Source organism: Aspergillus udagawae (assembly GCF_001078395.1).
Source record: "Aspergillus udagawae IFM 46973 DNA, scaffold_9, whole genome shotgun sequence".
NCBI classification, from domain to species: Eukaryota; Fungi; Ascomycota; class Eurotiomycetes; order Eurotiales; family Aspergillaceae; genus Aspergillus; species Aspergillus udagawae.
The window spans coordinates 93,608-112,212 of record NW_025091272.1 but is presented as its reverse complement, the minus strand read 5'-3'; the positions used below and the strand labels follow the sequence as shown (position 1 = coordinate 112,212).

The following is an 18,605-nucleotide window of genomic DNA, read 5'->3' as shown; positions in this document are numbered from 1 at the left end:
GGCTGATCACTCGATTGATCAGCAGAGAGATGCCCTAGACCTTTTCAGGATTGATTATTTAATGCGGCCTGAGGCTTGTAGAATCCATATCCCTGCTCAACAAGGGGAGCATAAACGCAGATGGAGTATTCATACTTGAGACTACTGTCCTAGTTCTGGGTTAACCAGCTAACGATGTGTGAACCTGAAGGTCTCTCTAAAGCTGTCTGAACTCGAGACCAAGCAAGACAGCAAATATCAGCAGGGCGCCTGAATGCTTCTGAATGTTTCAGTGCAAGACGAGCCCATCGTCCCTCTAGTGCTGGTCAAACTGCACAAAGATCAGCTGTGGAAGGTTCTATAGGCGATTGATAGGGCAATGATCATAAGCAGGGACGCTCATAAGAGGAGTTGGACTTCAATGTCGAACAACATCTCCTTGGCTGAACCAGCCCAAGACTAGGAGCATCTAAATAGCGATGATCTGTGGGAACGTTTCAATACCTGAGTTCTCCATAGAGGTCTATCTAATTATGGCTTGTATCTATGCAGAGGACGGTCTGCAAGAAGAAGAGCAAACTGTGAGATCCCTCCTGTTACCATGGCAACCGAACATCGATCTTGAAGGCAATGAGTGTCAACTCAGTATATTCCGAGCTCCATGTCAAAATATCCAACAGGCAGAGCTCAAGCGCTTGAGAGCAAAATTCTCCAGTCTGGGGATGAGGGAGTTGAGAGCTATGTAGGTAGGCCAGGGAAGCCAAATCTGTCAATGGCGATCATAGATCTCTAGAAACTGAAACCTTGAAGCTGTCATGAAACAACGGAGACAATGGGAAGGTGATATGCTTCCACCTCCAGGTACTGCTTCCAGAGGTAGCTAGATCTGTCCAAGTGGCGTCCCTACTCTGGCGAAGCAATTAGGTACCCAGGTATGATGCAGCCACCGCACTGGTGAACGTCAGACTGGTAGATGAAAGAAATGGGGAGAAGTATCCATACCCCACCAAAGACACTGGCGGAAACTGGGAGTCTCAGCCACGGAACTGCTGCTCTATTAGGCTTTCCGCTAAGAGTCATCATGACGACGAGATCTATGTGCTGAATCAATTTATTTCATTTCATTATAGAGATTATAATGCTGAATATTATCAAGAATTGTTCTGTAGATAGATAGATGGTAGTGAAAGTACTCCGTAGAAGCCAGACAAGACAGAAAAAATTGGAAGATTGTTACGTCATCCGGCGACCCCGCCATCTGCAGCCTAAAAAGGGAAAAAAAAAATTACTCATGGAATCATCCTCCACCAGATGCTTGGAGACTAGAGTTGCAAGACACATAAGCCCAATTCATCGAGAAACCGCTGGTAAACTAACGGAAAGGTCCAGAACATGGCCTGATAGTTCTTGAATTGACACCAATCATCGCGACACCTGTAGAATTGGCCCGATCCAGCTAATTTCCCTGATAGAAGCCCGTCGAACACGATGGATGCTCATCGAAGCTCCGTCCTGCTAGAAGCTTCGCTGGAGCTGAACTCACCGCCCTCCACTATATCAATGATTTCGCTCGCACAATTCCCTGACTCTCTCAGACTCAAATTTCTCACACACACAATCTTCTCACTAGAACTTCCTATTGTCTCTCTTCTTCCTCCCTTAGAGACTGTACATTAATCACCTCTCTCCTACTCTACCTTCACGATCTACCTATACCCTCTTCTTATCCTAACGAACCCCTCACTTCTCATTCACAATGGCTCCCGCTGTCGGTATTGACTTGGGTACCACCTACTCCTGTGTGGGTGTCTTCAGAGATGACCGCATTGAAATCATCGCCAACGACCAGGGTAACCGTACTACTCCCTCGTTCGTGGCTTTCACCGACACCGAGCGTCTCATCGGTGATGCCGCCAAGAACCAGGTCGCCATGAACCCTCACAACACCGTCTTCGATGCTAAGCGTCTGATCGGTCGTCGGTTCCAAGATGCTGAGGTTCAGTCTGATATGAAGCACTGGCCCTTCAAGGTCATCGAGAAGGCCAGCAAGCCCGTCATTGAGGTTGAGTTCAAGGGCGAGACCAAGCAGTTCACTCCTGAAGAGATCTCCTCCATGGTCCTGACCAAGATGCGTGAGACCGCTGAGGCCTACCTCGGTGGTACTGTCAACAACGCTGTCATCACTGTCCCCGCCTACTTCAACGACTCTCAGCGTCAGGCCACCAAGGATGCTGGTCTCATCGCCGGCCTGAACGTCCTCCGTATCATCAACGAGCCTACTGCCGCTGCCATTGCCTACGGTCTTGACAAGAAGGCCGAGGGCGAGCGTAACGTCCTGATCTTCGATCTTGGTGGTGGTACTTTCGATGTTTCCCTTCTGACCATTGAGGAGGGTATCTTCGAGGTCAAGGCTACCGCTGGTGACACTCACCTGGGTGGTGAGGACTTCGACAACCGTCTGGTTAACCACTTCGTAAACGAATTCAAACGGAAACACAAGAAGGTATTTGGTCCCAATTTCCCAATGATCTGTCTTTCGAACAATGCCTAACTTTCATAAACAGGATCTCACCACCAACGCGCGTGCCCTGCGTCGTCTTCGCACCGCATGCGAGCGTGCCAAGCGTACCCTCTCTTCTGCTGCTCAGACCTCCATTGAGATTGACTCTCTCTTTGAGGGTATTGACTTCTACACTTCCATCACCCGTGCCCGTTTCGAGGAGCTCTGCCAGGACCTCTTCCGCTCCACCATGGAGCCTGTTGAGCGCGTCCTGCGTGACGCCAAGATCGACAAGTCCTCCGTCCACGAGATCGTCCTCGTCGGTGGTTCCACCCGTATCCCCAAGATCCAGCGTCTCGTCGCCGACTTCTTCAACAAGGAGGCCAACAAGTCCATCAACCCCGATGAGGCCGTCGCCTACGGTGCCGCCGTCCAGGCTGCTATCCTGTCTGGTGACACCTCTTCCAAGTCCACCAACGAGATCCTGCTGCTCGACGTTGCTCCCCTCTCTCTCGGTATCGAGACCGCTGGTGGTGTCATGACTCCTCTGATCAAGCGGAACACTACCATCCCCACCAAGAAGTCTGAGACCTTCTCCACCTACTCCGACAACCAGCCCGGTGTGCTAATCCAGGTCTACGAGGGTGAGCGTGCTCGTACCAAGGACAACAACCTCCTTGGTAAGTTCGAGCTTACCGGCATTCCCCCTGCCCCCCGTGGTGTTCCCCAGATTGAGGTCACCTTCGATGTCGATGCCAACGGTATCATGAACGTCTCTGCCGTCGAGAAGGGTACCGGCAAGACCAACAAGATCACCATCACCAACGACAAGGGCCGTCTTTCCAAGGAAGAAATTGAGCGCATGCTGGCTGATGCCGAGAAGTACAAGGAGGAGGATGAGGCCGAGGCTTCCCGTATCCAGGCCAAGAACGGTCTCGAGTCCTACGCCTACTCCCTCAAGAACACCATCAGCGAGGGCAAGCTCAACATCAGCGATGCCGACAAGGAGAAGGTCTCCGGCAAGGTCGAGGAGATCATCAGCTGGCTCGACAACAACCAGACCGCCACCAAGGACGAGTACGAGTCCCAGCAGAAGGAGCTTGAGAGGTATGTTTCATCTATATCCCTTTAGTTTTCATGTCGACTGTATGCTAACGTTTACTCCAGTGTTGCCAACCCTATCATCTCCGCTGCTTACGGTGGTGCCGCTGGTGCCGCCCCTGGCGGTGCCGCCCCCGGTGGTGCTACCCGCACTGCTGACGAGGTCGAGGAGCGCCCTGAGGAGCTTGACTAAACGTCTAGCTCAGCGATGTTTCTTTCCTTTTTTCTCTTTTGCCTTGTGATATCTGGACAGGCAATAATGGGTTTTGCTTTTCCTTTCATGTCTTGTTTTACGAATTTATGGGATCCTTTTCTTTTGCGATGACTGCATAGATTCTAGTTTGTTTCCATGCATGATGGTCTACTATGCTTCGGTGGGAAAAGTCCTTACTAATGAGCAATGGAATCTTATCAAAACTGCTTTCCCTGTAATATTTCTCGTAGATGCACCAGGCTTAATGACACCAGTGCGGCGTATGTAAGCTGCGCAACTCTTGCGAAAATGTGAGTTGGCACCGGACATGGAGCCAGGGAGCTCGAGTCCCATCATTTGGGTATCGTGGTATAGTGTACAGATATCATGCGCAAACTTATATCAACTCATCCACTCTCACACCCATAAGGCAGAGAAAAAAAAGCACCGACATTATAAGCCCTCAAAATCACCCGCCCACCATCTCCGGACTCGATCTGCCCCCGTCTTTGCGATAGTCCCAAACCCGATCTCCCCCGCCCGCTCAGGATGTTTCTCTCGTTCCTCGCGACGGATCCGAATCAGCGCGGCGGAGGTACCAATCGTAAAGGCGAAAATGGGGTCTGCAAATCTGCGAGACTGTTAGCGTCGATGTCAATGTCAACGGCGGCGTCCAAGGCCGTGTCTTTCGTTGGTCGCGAGGTTCCAGGACGTTGGTACATCGGACAGGATGCACGTACTTGGAGATCAGGTAGATCGGCATAATGATGGTCTTGTTTTGGTATTGATATAGCACTCGGTATTGGTAGGGCTGGTCTCTGAGGGTCGAGGTATCAGCCTTGAAACACTGTATCCCATCCGCTGAAGCTGTAGCTGTTCTGTTTTTGTAGCTTGATTTATCCGCTCTTTGCGTCGGCAGATATATGGGTCACGTGGTAGGAGGCCTTTCTACATCCATTTTCTTCTACAAGTACATTCAAATTGCTTTCATTCTTTTGGCAAATCCTTGATAATGTGGTCACTTACTATGGCTCATTAACTCTCCCGTTGGACGCCCTACAGGAATTGGATAATACCGATTCTTGCTTCGGGACGGCATATAGATACTATATAATCACACTCCTCGACATGAACCACTTAACCACCTTGAAAGCCATAAAGAAGAAGTCTAGCTTGAAAACCCAATGCTTCTGTTGTCTGGATTACTTTACCAACTACGTGAAAATGAGACTACTATCTCAAACAAGTGGCTTATGTGAATTAAAGCATACTGAATATCCAATGTAAAAGTATCCATCACAAAATCGAAGTACAACTACCTCTCCAGATGCCTCTGTAACGCTCAAGACTTGAAAATTAAGTGGAGTTTTGTTTTCCTTTTGATTACCCAATAACCCGTAGCAAATCTATCAAACACAATGACCCGACAATAAAATGCTTCATCATCACACCGGAAAAGCACTTGAAGAAAGCTGAACAACAAAAATTACAGGCTCAGAATAATCCAATCATCTATACATTTAGACGACCTGACTGAATGCAGGGATCAAGGTCTGGGCCAGCCAGAAGCTGAAAACAAGCTTTGGCCCGGTCATCAGTAGCTTAGGAGTCAGGCCCTTGAAAAAGCTGGTGAATCCCTCGTTCTTCATCATGTTGGACACAATTCGGAAGCCAGACTCGGGGTGCTCAAAGTTCCGGTTCTGGATACGAGTCTTGATGACGTCCAAAGGAGCAGACACGACCAGAGACGCACTAGCACCACAGATGGACGCCACAAAGTTCTGACCCCATGTGGCCTTGTTGTAGTCCTTCAGGCTATAGATGTACTCCTTTGCAAAAGCGGATCCACCGAAAAGCTGTATGCTGCGGTCAGTGTTCTGTCTATACAGAATTGTTCTAGTCCAGTTGTGAGAAACATACCGCGAAAGATCCAGGGGCGTTACGAGCTGCAGTCCAGCCAGCACCACGGTAGAGTCCCATACCCTCGTCGGAGATGATCTTGAAGAGGCCACGTCCACGGAAGGCCTCGGGATTCGTCTGACGTTTAATCTTCAAAACATCAAGGGGCAGAAGGACGATTTCTCCGATACCGATCAAACTATTGTAGATTAGCGAAAGCTGCACATATATCACCCGGTTACCATAGAAAGACAGACCTTCCAGCAGTAGCATGCATGATGGCCTTGCCAGTTCCCTTTCCGAAAGCATTATCGAAGTCGGAGCCATGGTGCTTGGCGAGGTAGTCCCGAACAAAAGGCTGACCACCATACTTGTAGATTCTTTGCAGGACCTTCGAGGACTGTCAGCTCATTGACTCTCGGATCCCGCAATTTCGTATCTGGTCTCACCTTGTATCCAGCAGCGTAGCCCAGCCCGGGGAAGAGGGAGGTGAACTTGCGTCCGATAGGAGCAGTCGCGTACTCCTTGAAGACGACCTGACTCAAGGCTTCGGTGGATGCGATCTGGCAATTATATCCGTCAACCACTCCGCACAGACCCGCCCGCAGTCGCAACAAGCCGGTCACTCACCCTTGTCTGATTGCTCATCAATCGCTTCGCTATGGTATCAACCTGAGTTCCGTATTAGTTCAGATGTGCAATGACCGAATGGCGTCTTGCTAGAGGGAGATCGTACGGGATGGAAAACCATCAATTCGGCAATACCGGCGGTTCCTGTGATTTTGGAGTTAGTCATTGATCATGAGTCTCCAGTTTGAGCGCGAACATACCTGAGCCCAGCAGACGAGCAGTCGCCGATTCTTTCTTCACATCCTTAGCGGCAGAGCCAGCACCGGCGTGGACGATGGCAGGAGACATTTTGTTTTTGGTTGCTGGAAAACTTCACGAAAGATTCGAGGGAAAAAAAAGCGGAAACAAAACAGGATGTCCGCGAAAGGAATGAAACAAGATTAAACTGATTACTGGCAATCAGGCAGGAGAACCAATTATAAAAGAAGTATAAGAAGGAAACACAGAACTCCGGGCGAGGAGAAAAGATAAGAGAGATGAAGCAAATCAGTCCATCACTTGCACTCTTCTTCTTCGAGCGGAAACAGGTCTCTGGCGCTAATCCCGAATGGGACCGGGCATCCGGGGCGAGATCGGACTGGCAGCTTGGACTAGTCCATACGGGATACATTGGGATCCGCTATTCAACCCTGGCTTTGCAGTTGATGAGATATATCTGCGGTTGGATTAGGTTCTGAGGCTCGATCGTGGATAGCTAGGGATTATCTTCTTGTCTCGCGGGACATAAAATTACAGAGACACCCTCGGCCCTTGTACGGTAGCAGTCTCCCTTACAGAGAATCAAGGCAGACGGCATGGAACAGGCTTCGGTCATAACAGCTTAAAATAACTATGATATGAAATCACGCGAAGCTGGGTGAACTGACGCTAGAAGACTAATATGAATCAAAGCCGAGGAAGGTCTCGGGTGAAGGAGTGACTACTCGGAACTTGCTCTTGAATAGAAACGAGTGCATTCAAACTAAGATCATGAGATAATTTATTCACCAGAAGCCATCAAACCCATAGCTAGTTCGCCAGTCAAGTCCGTTGGGAAAAATAGGGAAAAAAATCGTTGCACACCCGATATAACGCCTGCGTACATGAGAGATAACCACCGCAAAGCCCGAGCAGTCCATCTATCTCATCATGGATCAAGATCAATCGACTTCATGACGAACTCGAAACGTAGATTCATGAATCCGGACACCTTGACGGTGCGGGGAATTACATTTGCTAACAAGGGCCCACAGATACTCAGCAGTCGCCGAAAGTATTCTCGCCAGAGTATCTGAAGAGGCGAGGTTAATAAATGTCTTGAGGGACGAAAGAAGGGGAATAACGCACGTGATGTACAGGAAGCCATCCTCATCCTTATGTTCTTCATAGATACTACTCATGAGCGCGGCGGTTGGTGGTAGGACCTCATCGACGAAGATGAAGATGGCCTTCTCGGGAGAAAGCTTGATGCGCTTGCGAATGACATAGACGAACTGACCAACAGTAAGGTCCGCAGGCACTAGGTACTTTTTCTTGTCGATAGTAGCAATGTCCGACTTCTCGACTTTCTCGCAGATAACCTGTGGAAGAGGTAGCCTAGTTAGTACCCGAACAAGCGGTGAGAGCGAATCTTGCTACTCGAAGATGTAACATCTTCATAGATTCCTCCAAAATTAAAGGAGACGAGCATACCGGGATACGGTCTGCGTACTTCTGGCGAATACGCTCAGCCTCTGCCTTGCGCTTCTCGAAAGGGTGTTCGTCCTTGAACTTCGACCGCATCTCGATAGATAAGGGCGGATAACGGATAAGGCGAAATCGGAAGGTTGTTGGGATCGAAAGACCGTGATAAAATTAGTGGTTGGGAGAGATTATCTCGCTGTTGATTGAAGATGAATAGCAGACAGAGATAGGAAACGAGGATGGAAGAGGTGAAGATGAAGGATGACGAAGGTGAGGGAGACTGATAGGCAAGGTAGGATAGGTCAGCAGTAAGTAATAGCCAGCAGAGGCGACCTGGTAGGCAGACACAGTCACAAGTCACAAGATGACAAAACGAAACACAGGACAAACTGACAAACGCAAGCAGCCCCGCGTAATATATGGTATTATCAGCGTATGATACACCTGATAAGTGTCACTGTGCAGATCATGGGGGTGGTAGGCGGTCAAAGGAACCCCGCTCAGTGAGTCAGGTGCTTCTGATCATCCTGAATTTGTGCCATTTTATTCTGGAATATCCTGTGATACTCAAGCTATGCAAGACAGAATAATACCTACGTAGACGGCTAGTGAGCCTTATGACTCTTCCTCTGTAGATGTGACGGTCTTGACAAGCTCTAAGAGGCAGTGTGACGATATGATCATTATCGGGACCTCATCCGGAGACTAGCTTGAGCTTCGGCCGCTTTGATCCGCGGCAAGTTGTCAGCTAGAAGCAGTTGTTCCTGAACTCCCTTTTCAAGAGCTCTGCACCAAACAACATGATCATTTCCACCTTGATTATATGTTTTCACTAGTTATTGGCCAAGCAAATGAAGTACCAGTTAAACTCCGTAGTTTTATAAGATCAAGCTCAGGCAACAAGGCAGCATTTTTGATGGGGGACAAACGGTTCATAATACTTCTCTTAGCACACCGCCTTACTAATGGGAGGCAAACACGTCAATCAATGCAAATGGCACAAACTGTTTTGAATTGGAGGCACGGAATCAAGTGTTCTCCGAGTATCATGACAACGGGTGGTCCCATATCAACTGTTTCTGGAGGTAGTTCGACTACTTCTCTTCTACACGGTGGGCTGAGCCCCTCGGACAATATTTTCGTCTCCCACAGAGCTCCGGTAGCTCCTGAAGCATCACCTGATTCTAGGATATCAGCCAATTGACCACCACCTGCATATCTCTTAAATCATGGCTTTGCCGCGAGCATTTATGCCTCTTCGGAGGTCACTCTGCCAATTCTCGTCTCGAACCTGTCGCAACCCCACCCGTACATTGCGAGGAGCGCATCGTTGTTATTCGTCCGAGCAAAAGCCTCGAGAGCCGCAACAGTTTACTGTGTGGAGGCCCTATCTTCGGCTGGCAATCGGTGTGCCGTTCATAGGAGCATTAATATATTCAATGGTACGTGCAACGATCTGGTGAACACCCCGTTCCATAATACATGGTCTAAATATGACTTGGCAGATGACCGGCGAAGTGACGGATCTCGACTCTCCGTCCATCGTGGAGCTCGATGAAACCTTAAAAAAACAGTCGACAATTGGCGAGAACTCGCCTATGCGTCTGCGAATGGAGAAATTGATCAAAGAACATCAGCAGAAGATTGTGAATGAACTCAGCAGGATAGACGGGAAGATGTTCAAGACCGATACGTGGACACGTCCTAATGGCGGAGGCGGTATTTCATGTGTCTTGCAGGACGGAAATGTCTTTGAGAAAGCCGGTGTCAATGTTTCCATCGTCTATGGTGAATTACCTCGCCCCGCCATCGAGAAAATGCGAGCGGATCACAAGTCATTTGTCGGCGCGGACGTTGACTCACTGAGCTTCTTTGCTGCTGGTCTCTCACTGGTCCTGCACCCCCACAACCCCATGGCTCCGACAGTGCACCTGAACTACAGATATTTCGAGACTTCAGATCCAAAGGACCCTATCCATGGTGACAAAAACTGGTGGTTTGGTGGCGGCACGGATTTGACCCCGTCATACCTTTTCCCTGAAGACGTCAAGCACTTCCATCAGACCATCAAGGACGCCTGTGATAGACATGATGCAACATACTATCCCAAATTCAAAGCATGGTGTGACAAATACTTCCACTTGCCTCATCGCGGCGAGGCTCGTGGTGTTGGCGGTATCTTCTTTGATGACCTTGACGCCAGTTTCCTTGAATCCTCTTCTACTTCTTCTCAGAACCCTCAGGAGACTCTCTTCTCGTTCGTTTCAGATGCTCTCGCATCATTCCTACCCTCCTACGTCCCCATCATCGAAAAGCGCAAGGACATGCCCTTCACTCCCACCCAGAAGGAATGGCAACAGCTTCGGCGTGGCCGCTATGTCGAATTCAATCTTGTCTATGACCGCGGAACAAGCTTTGGTTTACGCACACCCAACGCTCGTGTCGAAAGTATCTTGATGAGCTTGCCTCGCACTGCATCATGGGCATATATGGACCCGGTATCCGGAACACGTACCGAGGGTCCCATGTCGGAAGAGGAAGAGCTTCTGACTCAAGATAAGGCAGCCGAAAAAGAGATGATGGAGGTTCTGAGACATCCCAGGCAATGGGTTTGATACACTGAGTTGCAGTCTACTGACTCGCCCATAGTGATTTTGTGCAAGATAAAAGATATGTAATTTTGGCACTCTTTCTGTAATATACACCACGGCTCAGGCGCTCAAAATATAGGGGTCACATGACCGTGGTCTCATTTATTGAGATTCGGCTCTGAGATATTAATATTTAACCGGGGACTGGGTATCAAGCAATAACGTGTGCGTGTCTAACACTGTGTCTCTATATAGTCTTGGCTTAACAAAGGAAATAAGGAAGGCGACGGAATAAAAGAGCACGCGAAAGACAATGAAGAAAACCAACTCCCTTAACTTACAAGACAGAGCGATCCTAGCGACCTGCTACCAGACTTCTTTGTCTCCCCAACCAGCCCTTCTGCAATTCGCTCATGTTGGCTCCGTTGCGGAATCTCGACACTGTGACATTGCTGTTTTGTAAACGGCCTTGGAGGTCATACCAGGCAGAGCTGATAAGGGCCAGTTCGCGTGCCTGGTTGTCGATGACCTTCTGAAGCTCGAGCTGGACGACAGATCAGCTGTCAGTAACGAAGGACGACAAGGAGAGGAAGGCCAAGAGGAAGGCCAGTCCGCTTATCCTGATGTGTAGAATCGCGGCAAAAACAACGGAAAGAAAGGATTGTCGCTCACCTCGCGCTCCCTGCTAATACCATCAACGGCAGTGTCTTCTTCGAAATGCTTGATGCGCTCTTGCAGGAATTTAATGTGCTCATTTTGATGGTGAATGTACTAAATCACAGATTGTATTAGTCAGCTTTGGGCGTAGAAATGCAAGAGAAATGCAGCGACCAGGTCAGCTAGGAGCGCTTGAATCTCGACATAAAGCTTTTCAAGCGCGATGGTTGTACATCTCGTTTGAGTGGCTTCGTAGGATTCTCCCTAATGGTATACTTTGCCTCGAAGTCAGGTACGCGCCGTGGCTGAGCGCGCAACCCAGCATTTACAGCAGCGGTAAATGAACTTTCCGAGGAGACTTTCCCAGAATGTGTGGATCCAGCGCCACTGGAAGGGACTGGAGGGGATCTACTGACCTCTGCGCGCTTCGCAAGCTTTTCAAGGTACTTCTCAATCAGCTCAGCGACTTCTTTGGCGAGCTCGGGACCAGATTTCTGAGAAGCATCTGCAGAATCACCGTTCTCCTGGGCCATCAATTCCGCCAGCAGCCTCTTCATCTCGTTGGACATTTCCTGATCCTCCGCGTGAATTTCAACTTGCTTTTTGTCGAACAAGCTGCGCAGCTCATCTCGTTCAGCACACACTTCGCGGACCAGCTCTTGACTAGCGTCAAGCTCAGCCTCGAGCAAATGTATCTTATGCTGACACTCATCCCATTCAGCACGAAGTTTGGCGACTTCGGCTGAGTTGCTCTCCTTGACTTCGTGAATCATGTCTATTTTATCCTTGCCGGCAAGTCCAACTGCAGTTTCGTAAGCAGATTGTCGAGAAGTTTTGTACGTAGAGTAAATGAACAACTCACCCTCAGCCATGGCGTCTGTCAGGGCCCTCTTGGTAATTTCGAGAGAATCTTGAGCGTCGGCAAGTTTTCCAAGTGCTTGCGTGTAGTGCTCGTATAGTTTCCAATACTCGTCACTGAACGTTCCGTGAGTACGTGGTGAGAAAAGAGGTTCAATCACATACCCTTGCGACGAATTGGTCTGAGCGAGCCGATGAATATGTGAGAAATTCTCCGAGAATCCCTCAAATTGGGAACCGACCTGGGACTCGTCGTCAGCATCGTGCGCAGCGAATTTTCCTAATTCCTCCTCGAGCCAACTTACAGAGGGCTGTTCCTTTAGCGACTCAGCCTCCTTGCGCAGCTCGTCATTTTCCGCTTTACTACTGTCGGTCAGCTCAGCCTCTTCAAATATAGTGGGAAGGACTGACAGTTGCGATTCCTGGATACCTATGCCCTCAAAGTCTTCGTGCAATGTGCCTCGCTTTGGTGTCTCGGTGCCTGGAGTGAGCGATGGGCTTCCGGGCGAGCCTTCAAGCTCGCGGATCCGTTCTCTCAGTTCACTAATCAGCGCATCATCTCTCTCGCGCTGTTCTTCAGCACTACTGAGACGTTCGGTAAGAGCATGATTGTTGAATTCAAGCTGCTTTTTCAGGTTCTGAATCTCGCTGCATTCCTGCTCGATGCGTGGAAGGACTCGGCGATATTCCTCAAGTTCAACTTCGCGCTCCGCTGACCAACGCTGCTGCGAGTCCGCGTCCTTTAGTTGCTGCTGGAGGTCTCTGATCTGGTTCTTCAGACTCTGGTTCTCTTTCTCAAAATCCTGACTGGCCTGTAGCTTTTGGCGGTACTTTTCTGCTGCATTGGCTTTTCGCGCAAGCTGATCTCTGTCGGTCTTGAGTTCATCATAGTCGTCTTGTAATTTCTGGAAGCGCTGATTCTTAACATGTAATGACTCCACCGTCATGCGCAAGCTATCAATCTCGTCCTGCGCTGCGGCGATTCTCTCCTCCTGGGATGCGATCAAATCCTCCTGTTGACGCGTCTTTGACTCCAATGCCTTTGCACTGACCCCGATGTCGCCTTTTCCGGACTTCAGCGTCACCAAGCGATCCTCCGTTGAAGCAAGACGGCTCTGCAGAGTGTCATTGTTTTCCTGGAGGCGCGCCAGGCGGTTGTGCAGATCTTCCAGCGCTTTCTCCAACTCCTTCTTTTCATGCGTCAAGCGATCATTCTCCGCAATCACCTTCCCCACTCGTTCTTCGAATTGTAGCTCGAGGTCGACCGGAAGATCCTGTTTCTTGGTGTCTTCGATGGTTTCGTCCTCGACATCACTTGAGACCAATTCCCCGTTTGACTCCTCGATTGCGATCTTGAGCCCTTCCTGCGCCTGTAGGCTCAAATCCTGGATTTGGTTGACGAATCTCTCTGGGTTTGGCGAGCGAATGACGGCGATCAGGAGCAGTTTCAGGAGCTTGTTGGTTTCCTTCACCGAGTTCTTTTCCGCAATAGCTTGAAGATCCGGAGACGGGTCCAAACCAGAGGGCAGATTGCCAGTTTGCATTCGCAGATAACCAGTCAGATGCTTGTGGACATGTTTCAGGTTGGCCAGTTTCGCAACCCAGTGATCGGACGTATTCCGCTCGGGCAATTCGTTGAGAAAGTACTGAGGGTCAATATCCTGCAGAATTTCCCAAAGTATCGTGCCATCGCTTAATTCCTCAGTAGATCGTAGCGTTTTACCGAGAGAGAAACTGTTGATCCATTCTAAAAGGGCTTGAGTAATCGTGTGTTCCGACGCCATGTTGAGAGGGAGGGGATGCGTCGCGCCCTGGGAATCTTAGGAATGTGTAGGAGTCGAATGATGCTAGGGGTGGTGATAACTGTCCGTCCGGTTGCAGCGACAATTTCATCTCTTTAAAAGCAATGCAGGACTGGAGAATTGCTTAAATAGTTGTTAGATTCGGTTGTTGTCTCTCCTGAGCCTCGCGAGTTCGGGGAAGTTTCACAGCGGGCTCCACGCGCACCTCCTGCTCGGCCGGAGTCGAGAGATCGTCCTATCTATTCTTACGATGTCGCAGAATCGCAGAATTAGCACAGAATTATTCTGATGAACAAAGGAAATCGCAAATAATTTCTTTGTTTTATGTCTCTAAAGTATTTTCCTTTCTTTCATGGGAACGACACAGAATGATACAGACGGGAAATACATCATCATGAATAACATCGTTAGAATACTGCTTGTCACAAAAAAGGAGAGCAGATAGTATCAATTCATTATCCATATATTCAAGGGCAAAGTCAGTGAGAAGTGTTCCAGAAATCATCAATCATGAGCAGCTTGGGGTTCCCAGTCATTCAGAAGGCGATGACTGCCTCAGGGCAGCTGAAATTAATTGCTGTTGCAATCTTTATCATCATAAATCGAGACCACCTGATCTCCTTCGATAACTGGTTTATACTTGGTGGACTGCGTGGAAAGACTCTGAATGGCAGCGTCTGGAGCCTCCGCAGAGAATCCCCTGATAAGGTGTCAAATGTGATTCCAGCAAGATGAAAGTTAGGGAAGGAGAGAAGTTACTTGATGAATTCTGAAGAAGAGATAAATTAGTACTCCGAACAAGTCAAGTATGTTTCAACAGCGGAATGGCAGCACTTACGGTACTCATGAGTGATTCTACCACCCTGGGGTGAAAAGGAGATCAGTAAATCATAAGTATAAAGAGCCCATAACTTCAACAGGACAACATACGCCTTTCACGATGGATTTCTGCGCGTCCTTGATGACCGAGTCCGGGGTGTCCTGAGGGTAAGTGACCAGAATCGACTTGGCTAAAGCCAAAGGGAGAAACCCGATAATGAGGGCAGATGACAGTTTCATTGTTATGTGAGTATAGTTCGAAATGGCACGACCACTTTGAAAAAGTACTATCTCCTTATACACAAAGATGATCAGTATCCACGGTGATTTATTTCAAAGATGATAGTCTGTAGGGATGTCCGCCGCCTTCAAGTGTAGATAAGTATCGCAGGAGTATGAAACAGTGGCACTGCGTCATGGGGAAGGTGACTAAGCTAGACAAACCAGCCAAAGTCTTGGCGTCCGTTGGTCATTCTTCAACCTTCACTTCACTTCCTCCTGCTCAATAATACCTCATAATAATCACAAAATCAACCTCCGGTCTTCCCCATTTCATCTTTCTCTATTTTAAAGGTCTCTCGCCAGCTTTCTCTTTGACACTACCTCCCAATTCCGTCTCTGCCGTTGCGTTGGACCTCAAGGTGTTGCGTTCTCCGAACTTCATCCCAAGCGTGGAAAGCACCCTCAGATTCCCTCATTGTCATCTTCGTACCGTTTGCGTGCCTTTGCTGGTTAACACCCCTGGAAGGGTCAATCGGGCGAGATAATTTACGAGGTAGTTTCTTATAGTGGGTATAGAAGGATAGTCGTGGGCTTCTGTGTGGTTTAGGTTGAGGACTGGCGCCTGCTTCGTCTCGTTGTTATCTCCAAAGTCTCGCCAAGATAGCTAGCAAGCATTTTACAAGTTTCGACTTTTCTTCCATCTCTTGCTCTTTCAGGAGATCACAGTTCTGGAAAAACACTGGAGGAGAGAATAAGAAACCTATCTTCATAAGAAACCGGCTTGAGAAACACAAGAGAAAGAGACGGAAAGAACAAGGAAAAAGAGCATACTGTGCAGAAAGCACCTGAGAAAAGAAAAGAAAAGAAAAGAGGAACATCACTACTTAAGAAGAGAAGAAAGAAAAAAAGAAAGGAAAAAAAGAAACAGGTAGAAGGAGGGCAAGAGAAAGGCCCAATATCCCTGAGTGTTACTACATTCACTTGACCATTTCCTTTGTTCCCTTTCTTCCTCGCCTTCATTCTCACATTGCCCAAGAACACGTTACCTCTCAGCATACTTGCCTGTCATGTCGTCTGGGCTCGCCTCTGATGAAGTCGCTGAGGATTACAAGAACTCTCTGGAGGATCTAACCACGAACGACAGGTTCCAGATCAGCAACTTGACCGTCATAGCCAAAGAGAATACAGAACATGCTATGGCCATCTCCCGAGTTTTGGAGAACCACATTCGAACAGTAGGTGTTATCTTTGTTTCTCGCATGCATTTCTCCTTGGCTTTTGTATCTCGCTCGGCGCTCAGTTGATTGTAAGTTTGATCGGTTGAACCACTTCTAATCGTGTGCTGTAGACACCGCCAGCTCAGAAGCTTCCTGCCTTGTATGTAGTCGACTCCATTGTGAAGAATGTGGGAACTCCCTACACGCTTTTCCTGGGTCGCAATATGTATCAGACTTTCATGAATGCCTACACGTTGGTGGACTCGCAGACCCGCAGAAAGCTGGACGAAATGCTCAAGACATGGAAGGAACCTGTTCCGGGGTCACTAGATACAAGACCCGTCTTTCCTCCGGAAATTACACGCAGCATTGAAAGCGCTCTGATCAAGGCAAGAACCGCGGCTCTACAGCAGCAGCAGGCCAGGAGCCAGCAAGATATACTTAGCCGCGGCCGGGTGGGCACTCCTCCTCATGGCTGGACGAACAACACCACGCTCAACCAGAGCGCGTCTCGGCTCGCGCCTTCCACAAGTCAGAATGGGCATGCCCATCAGCTCCGAAATGGGCACACGCAAAATTATCACGCCGCGGTAAGATCCATGCAAGTCGCAAAATGTTTGTCTCGAATGCCTTTGTCATATCTAACGGATAGACAGCTGGACCCTCGGTCTACTCCAACCCCTCAACCTTCGCAGCGCTCGGAAGTGGATCTCCCGGCATTGAATCGTGATATCGAGGCATTGATTGCAGCTGCCCGAAGCGATTTCGCCAACAACCCCCTTGACCCTTCTGTGCAACAGCGTCTCAAAGCTCTATTAGACTTGCAAGGCATCCTCCAGCGTCAAGAGCTCACTCAGGAGCAGCTGAGGCTGGTCCGTGACCAGGTCTCTGCACTCACTCCAAAGTCTGCTCTTTCAGTTCCCCAGAGCGTTCCGCCAACCATTCCAGTTATGCCAACGCCCAGCATGGCCACTCCCCCAACTCAGACCCTTTCACAGCCTCTTCAGCAGCTTCTCAACCCGGGAACATTAGCTGAGCTTATCAAAGCAACTGCTGCAAGCCAGCAACCCACCCCACCACCTCAAGTCCACAGCATTCTGCCGCAGATGTCAATAGCTAGCAGCACACCACAGCCGGCGGCCATGCCGACGACCGAGAACCCATTAATTGCAGCTCTACGAGCGCGTGGCCTCTTGCCTTCCGCGTCCGCACCTCCTGCCCCTACCACTGCTCCACCGTCCAATCTTACGTCTGCCTTTCCCTTTATTGTACCTGGTCAGGTGCGATTTTCAACTCCAGTGCCTACTATGCCTCAGGCTTCTAATCCCTCGAGCATTTCTATCAACGTGCAAATGAATACGGCATCCATTAAAATGTAAGTTTGCAGAAAAATTTGCAATTGTACTGTTCGCTGCTGCGGCGTATACTGAGAGGACGCAGACCGCGAGAGGCACTAATAGCCAGCCTCTACGAAGCGAGATCCAACCGTTGTGGGACCTGTGGCCGTCGATTCTTTGCGACAGAAGAAGGAAAAGAAAAGAAAGCTCGCCATCTGGACTGGCACTTTCGAACCAACCAACGGATGGCGGACGCTGCCAAGCGAGCGCAAAACCGCAGCTGGTACGTTGATGAACGGGTGAGTGGATTCCTCTTTGTCCAAAATTCATGTTTTAGAGATTCTTACTAACGACTGGGCAGGATTGGATAAAATCCCGCGAAGCCGGAGACGATGAGGATCCTGCAGAGGCAGAAGCTACAAGTGCCGGTGCTGCAGGTGCTGAGAACGATTCAACCAAGAAAGGCCCGCCCAAGCAATGGATCCGGGCTCCCAATGATGCTACTTTGCGCAACACGCCCTGTCCCATTTGTCAAGAGACTTTTGAGTCGACATGGTCGGAGGAAGTCCAAGACTGGATATGGCAGGATGCCGTCAAGGTTGGGAACCGGATATACCACGCCAGCTGCTATGCGGAAGTTACAAAGGACGGGACGACTACGGCTGCAGGTCGGGGCACGCCTTCAGCACGGACTGGAACACCGGATTCGGTGTTGGGCAAGAGGAAGGCAGAGGTATGTTCGATCCACCACAGCAGAAAGTTTGCACGTATCAAACTAATTCACCGTGCAGGGAACTGACTCTCCCGGGTCAAATGTTCGGGTCAAGATGGAACCTGTGTGAAGAAAGTGGTACTTGCTCTCTTTCATTCAACTTCGATACGTAGGTCCTTACATTCTGCTTTGGGGACCAGGGGCGATATACATTCGTCGGAGTCGACATTAATCTACTCTTTTTGGTGGTTGCATTTAGCCGGCGGCTGTACTGCATTCAAGACCCCGCACTATTTTTGAGAGGATTTGGGGGTTTTTTGACTATCTACGAGCATTGCCGTACATGTATTCCATACAATTCTTCATAGAACATTCTATAAACAAATACTTAATCCGAGAAAGGCAACTGAATCTTGTACCCCACGG

General features: G+C 49.2%; 8 protein-coding genes across 8 annotated transcripts; 3 read left to right on the top strand and 5 right to left on the bottom strand.

Moving 5' to 3' along the window:
- Positions 1-1,735: 1,735 nt before the first annotated feature.
- Positions 1,736-3,773, top strand: hsp70 (molecular chaperone Hsp70; the record flags this gene model as incomplete). The annotated part of the gene is made up of 3 exons (XM_043295119.1): positions 1,736-2,482; positions 2,544-3,586; positions 3,647-3,773. 3 exons carry the CDS (start codon positions 1,736-1,738, stop codon positions 3,771-3,773), a joined length of 1,917 nt encoding a protein of 638 aa, XP_043151054.1.
- Positions 3,774-4,226: 453 nt separating this feature from the next.
- Positions 4,227-4,536, bottom strand: Aud_010275 (uncharacterized protein; the record flags this gene model as incomplete). Its single annotated transcript, XM_043295118.1, has 2 exons — positions 4,227-4,404; positions 4,514-4,536. 2 exons carry the CDS (start codon positions 4,534-4,536, stop codon positions 4,227-4,229), a joined length of 201 nt encoding a protein of 66 aa, XP_043151053.1.
- Positions 4,537-5,293: 757 nt separating this feature from the next.
- Positions 5,294-6,590, bottom strand: Aud_010274 (putative mitochondrial GTP/GDP transporter Ggc1; the record flags this gene model as incomplete). Its single annotated transcript, XM_043295117.1, has 7 exons — positions 5,294-5,629; positions 5,694-5,871; positions 5,930-6,063; positions 6,122-6,235; positions 6,303-6,344; positions 6,409-6,446; positions 6,503-6,590. The coding sequence occupies 7 exons, from the start codon at positions 6,588-6,590 to the stop codon at positions 5,294-5,296; spliced, it is 930 nt and encodes a 309-aa protein (XP_043151052.1).
- Positions 6,591-7,538: 948 nt separating this feature from the next.
- Aud_010273 (autophagy-related protein 8) lies at positions 7,539-8,063 on the bottom strand (the record flags this gene model as incomplete). Its single annotated transcript, XM_043295116.1, has 3 exons — positions 7,539-7,572; positions 7,629-7,861; positions 7,974-8,063. The coding sequence occupies 3 exons, from the start codon at positions 8,061-8,063 to the stop codon at positions 7,539-7,541; spliced, it is 357 nt and encodes a 118-aa protein (XP_043151051.1).
- Positions 8,064-9,193: 1,130 nt separating this feature from the next.
- hem13 (coproporphyrinogen oxidase) lies at positions 9,194-10,579 on the top strand (the record flags this gene model as incomplete). The annotated part of the gene is made up of 2 exons (XM_043295115.1): positions 9,194-9,406; positions 9,470-10,579. 2 exons carry the CDS (start codon positions 9,194-9,196, stop codon positions 10,577-10,579), a joined length of 1,323 nt encoding a protein of 440 aa, XP_043151050.1.
- Positions 10,580-10,910: 331 nt separating this feature from the next.
- Positions 10,911-13,854, bottom strand: Aud_010271 (putative microtubule binding protein HOOK3; the record flags this gene model as incomplete). Its single annotated transcript, XM_043295114.1, has 3 exons — positions 10,911-11,099; positions 11,228-11,326; positions 11,446-13,854. The coding sequence occupies 3 exons, from the start codon at positions 13,852-13,854 to the stop codon at positions 10,911-10,913; spliced, it is 2,697 nt and encodes an 898-aa protein (XP_043151049.1).
- A 773-nt stretch (positions 13,855-14,627) lies between these two features.
- Aud_010270 (uncharacterized protein) lies at positions 14,628-14,931 on the bottom strand (the record flags this gene model as incomplete). Its single annotated transcript, XM_043295113.1, has 3 exons — positions 14,628-14,641; positions 14,711-14,735; positions 14,803-14,931. 3 exons carry the CDS (start codon positions 14,929-14,931, stop codon positions 14,628-14,630), a joined length of 168 nt encoding a protein of 55 aa, XP_043151048.1.
- Positions 14,932-15,980: 1,049 nt separating this feature from the next.
- Aud_010269 (putative mRNA cleavage factor complex component Pcf11) lies at positions 15,981-18,309 on the top strand (the record flags this gene model as incomplete). Its single annotated transcript, XM_043295112.1, has 6 exons — positions 15,981-16,148; positions 16,262-16,720; positions 16,787-17,505; positions 17,571-17,766; positions 17,829-18,200; positions 18,259-18,309. The coding sequence occupies 6 exons, from the start codon at positions 15,981-15,983 to the stop codon at positions 18,307-18,309; spliced, it is 1,965 nt and encodes a 654-aa protein (XP_043151047.1).
- Positions 18,310-18,605: the final 296 nt, after the last annotated feature.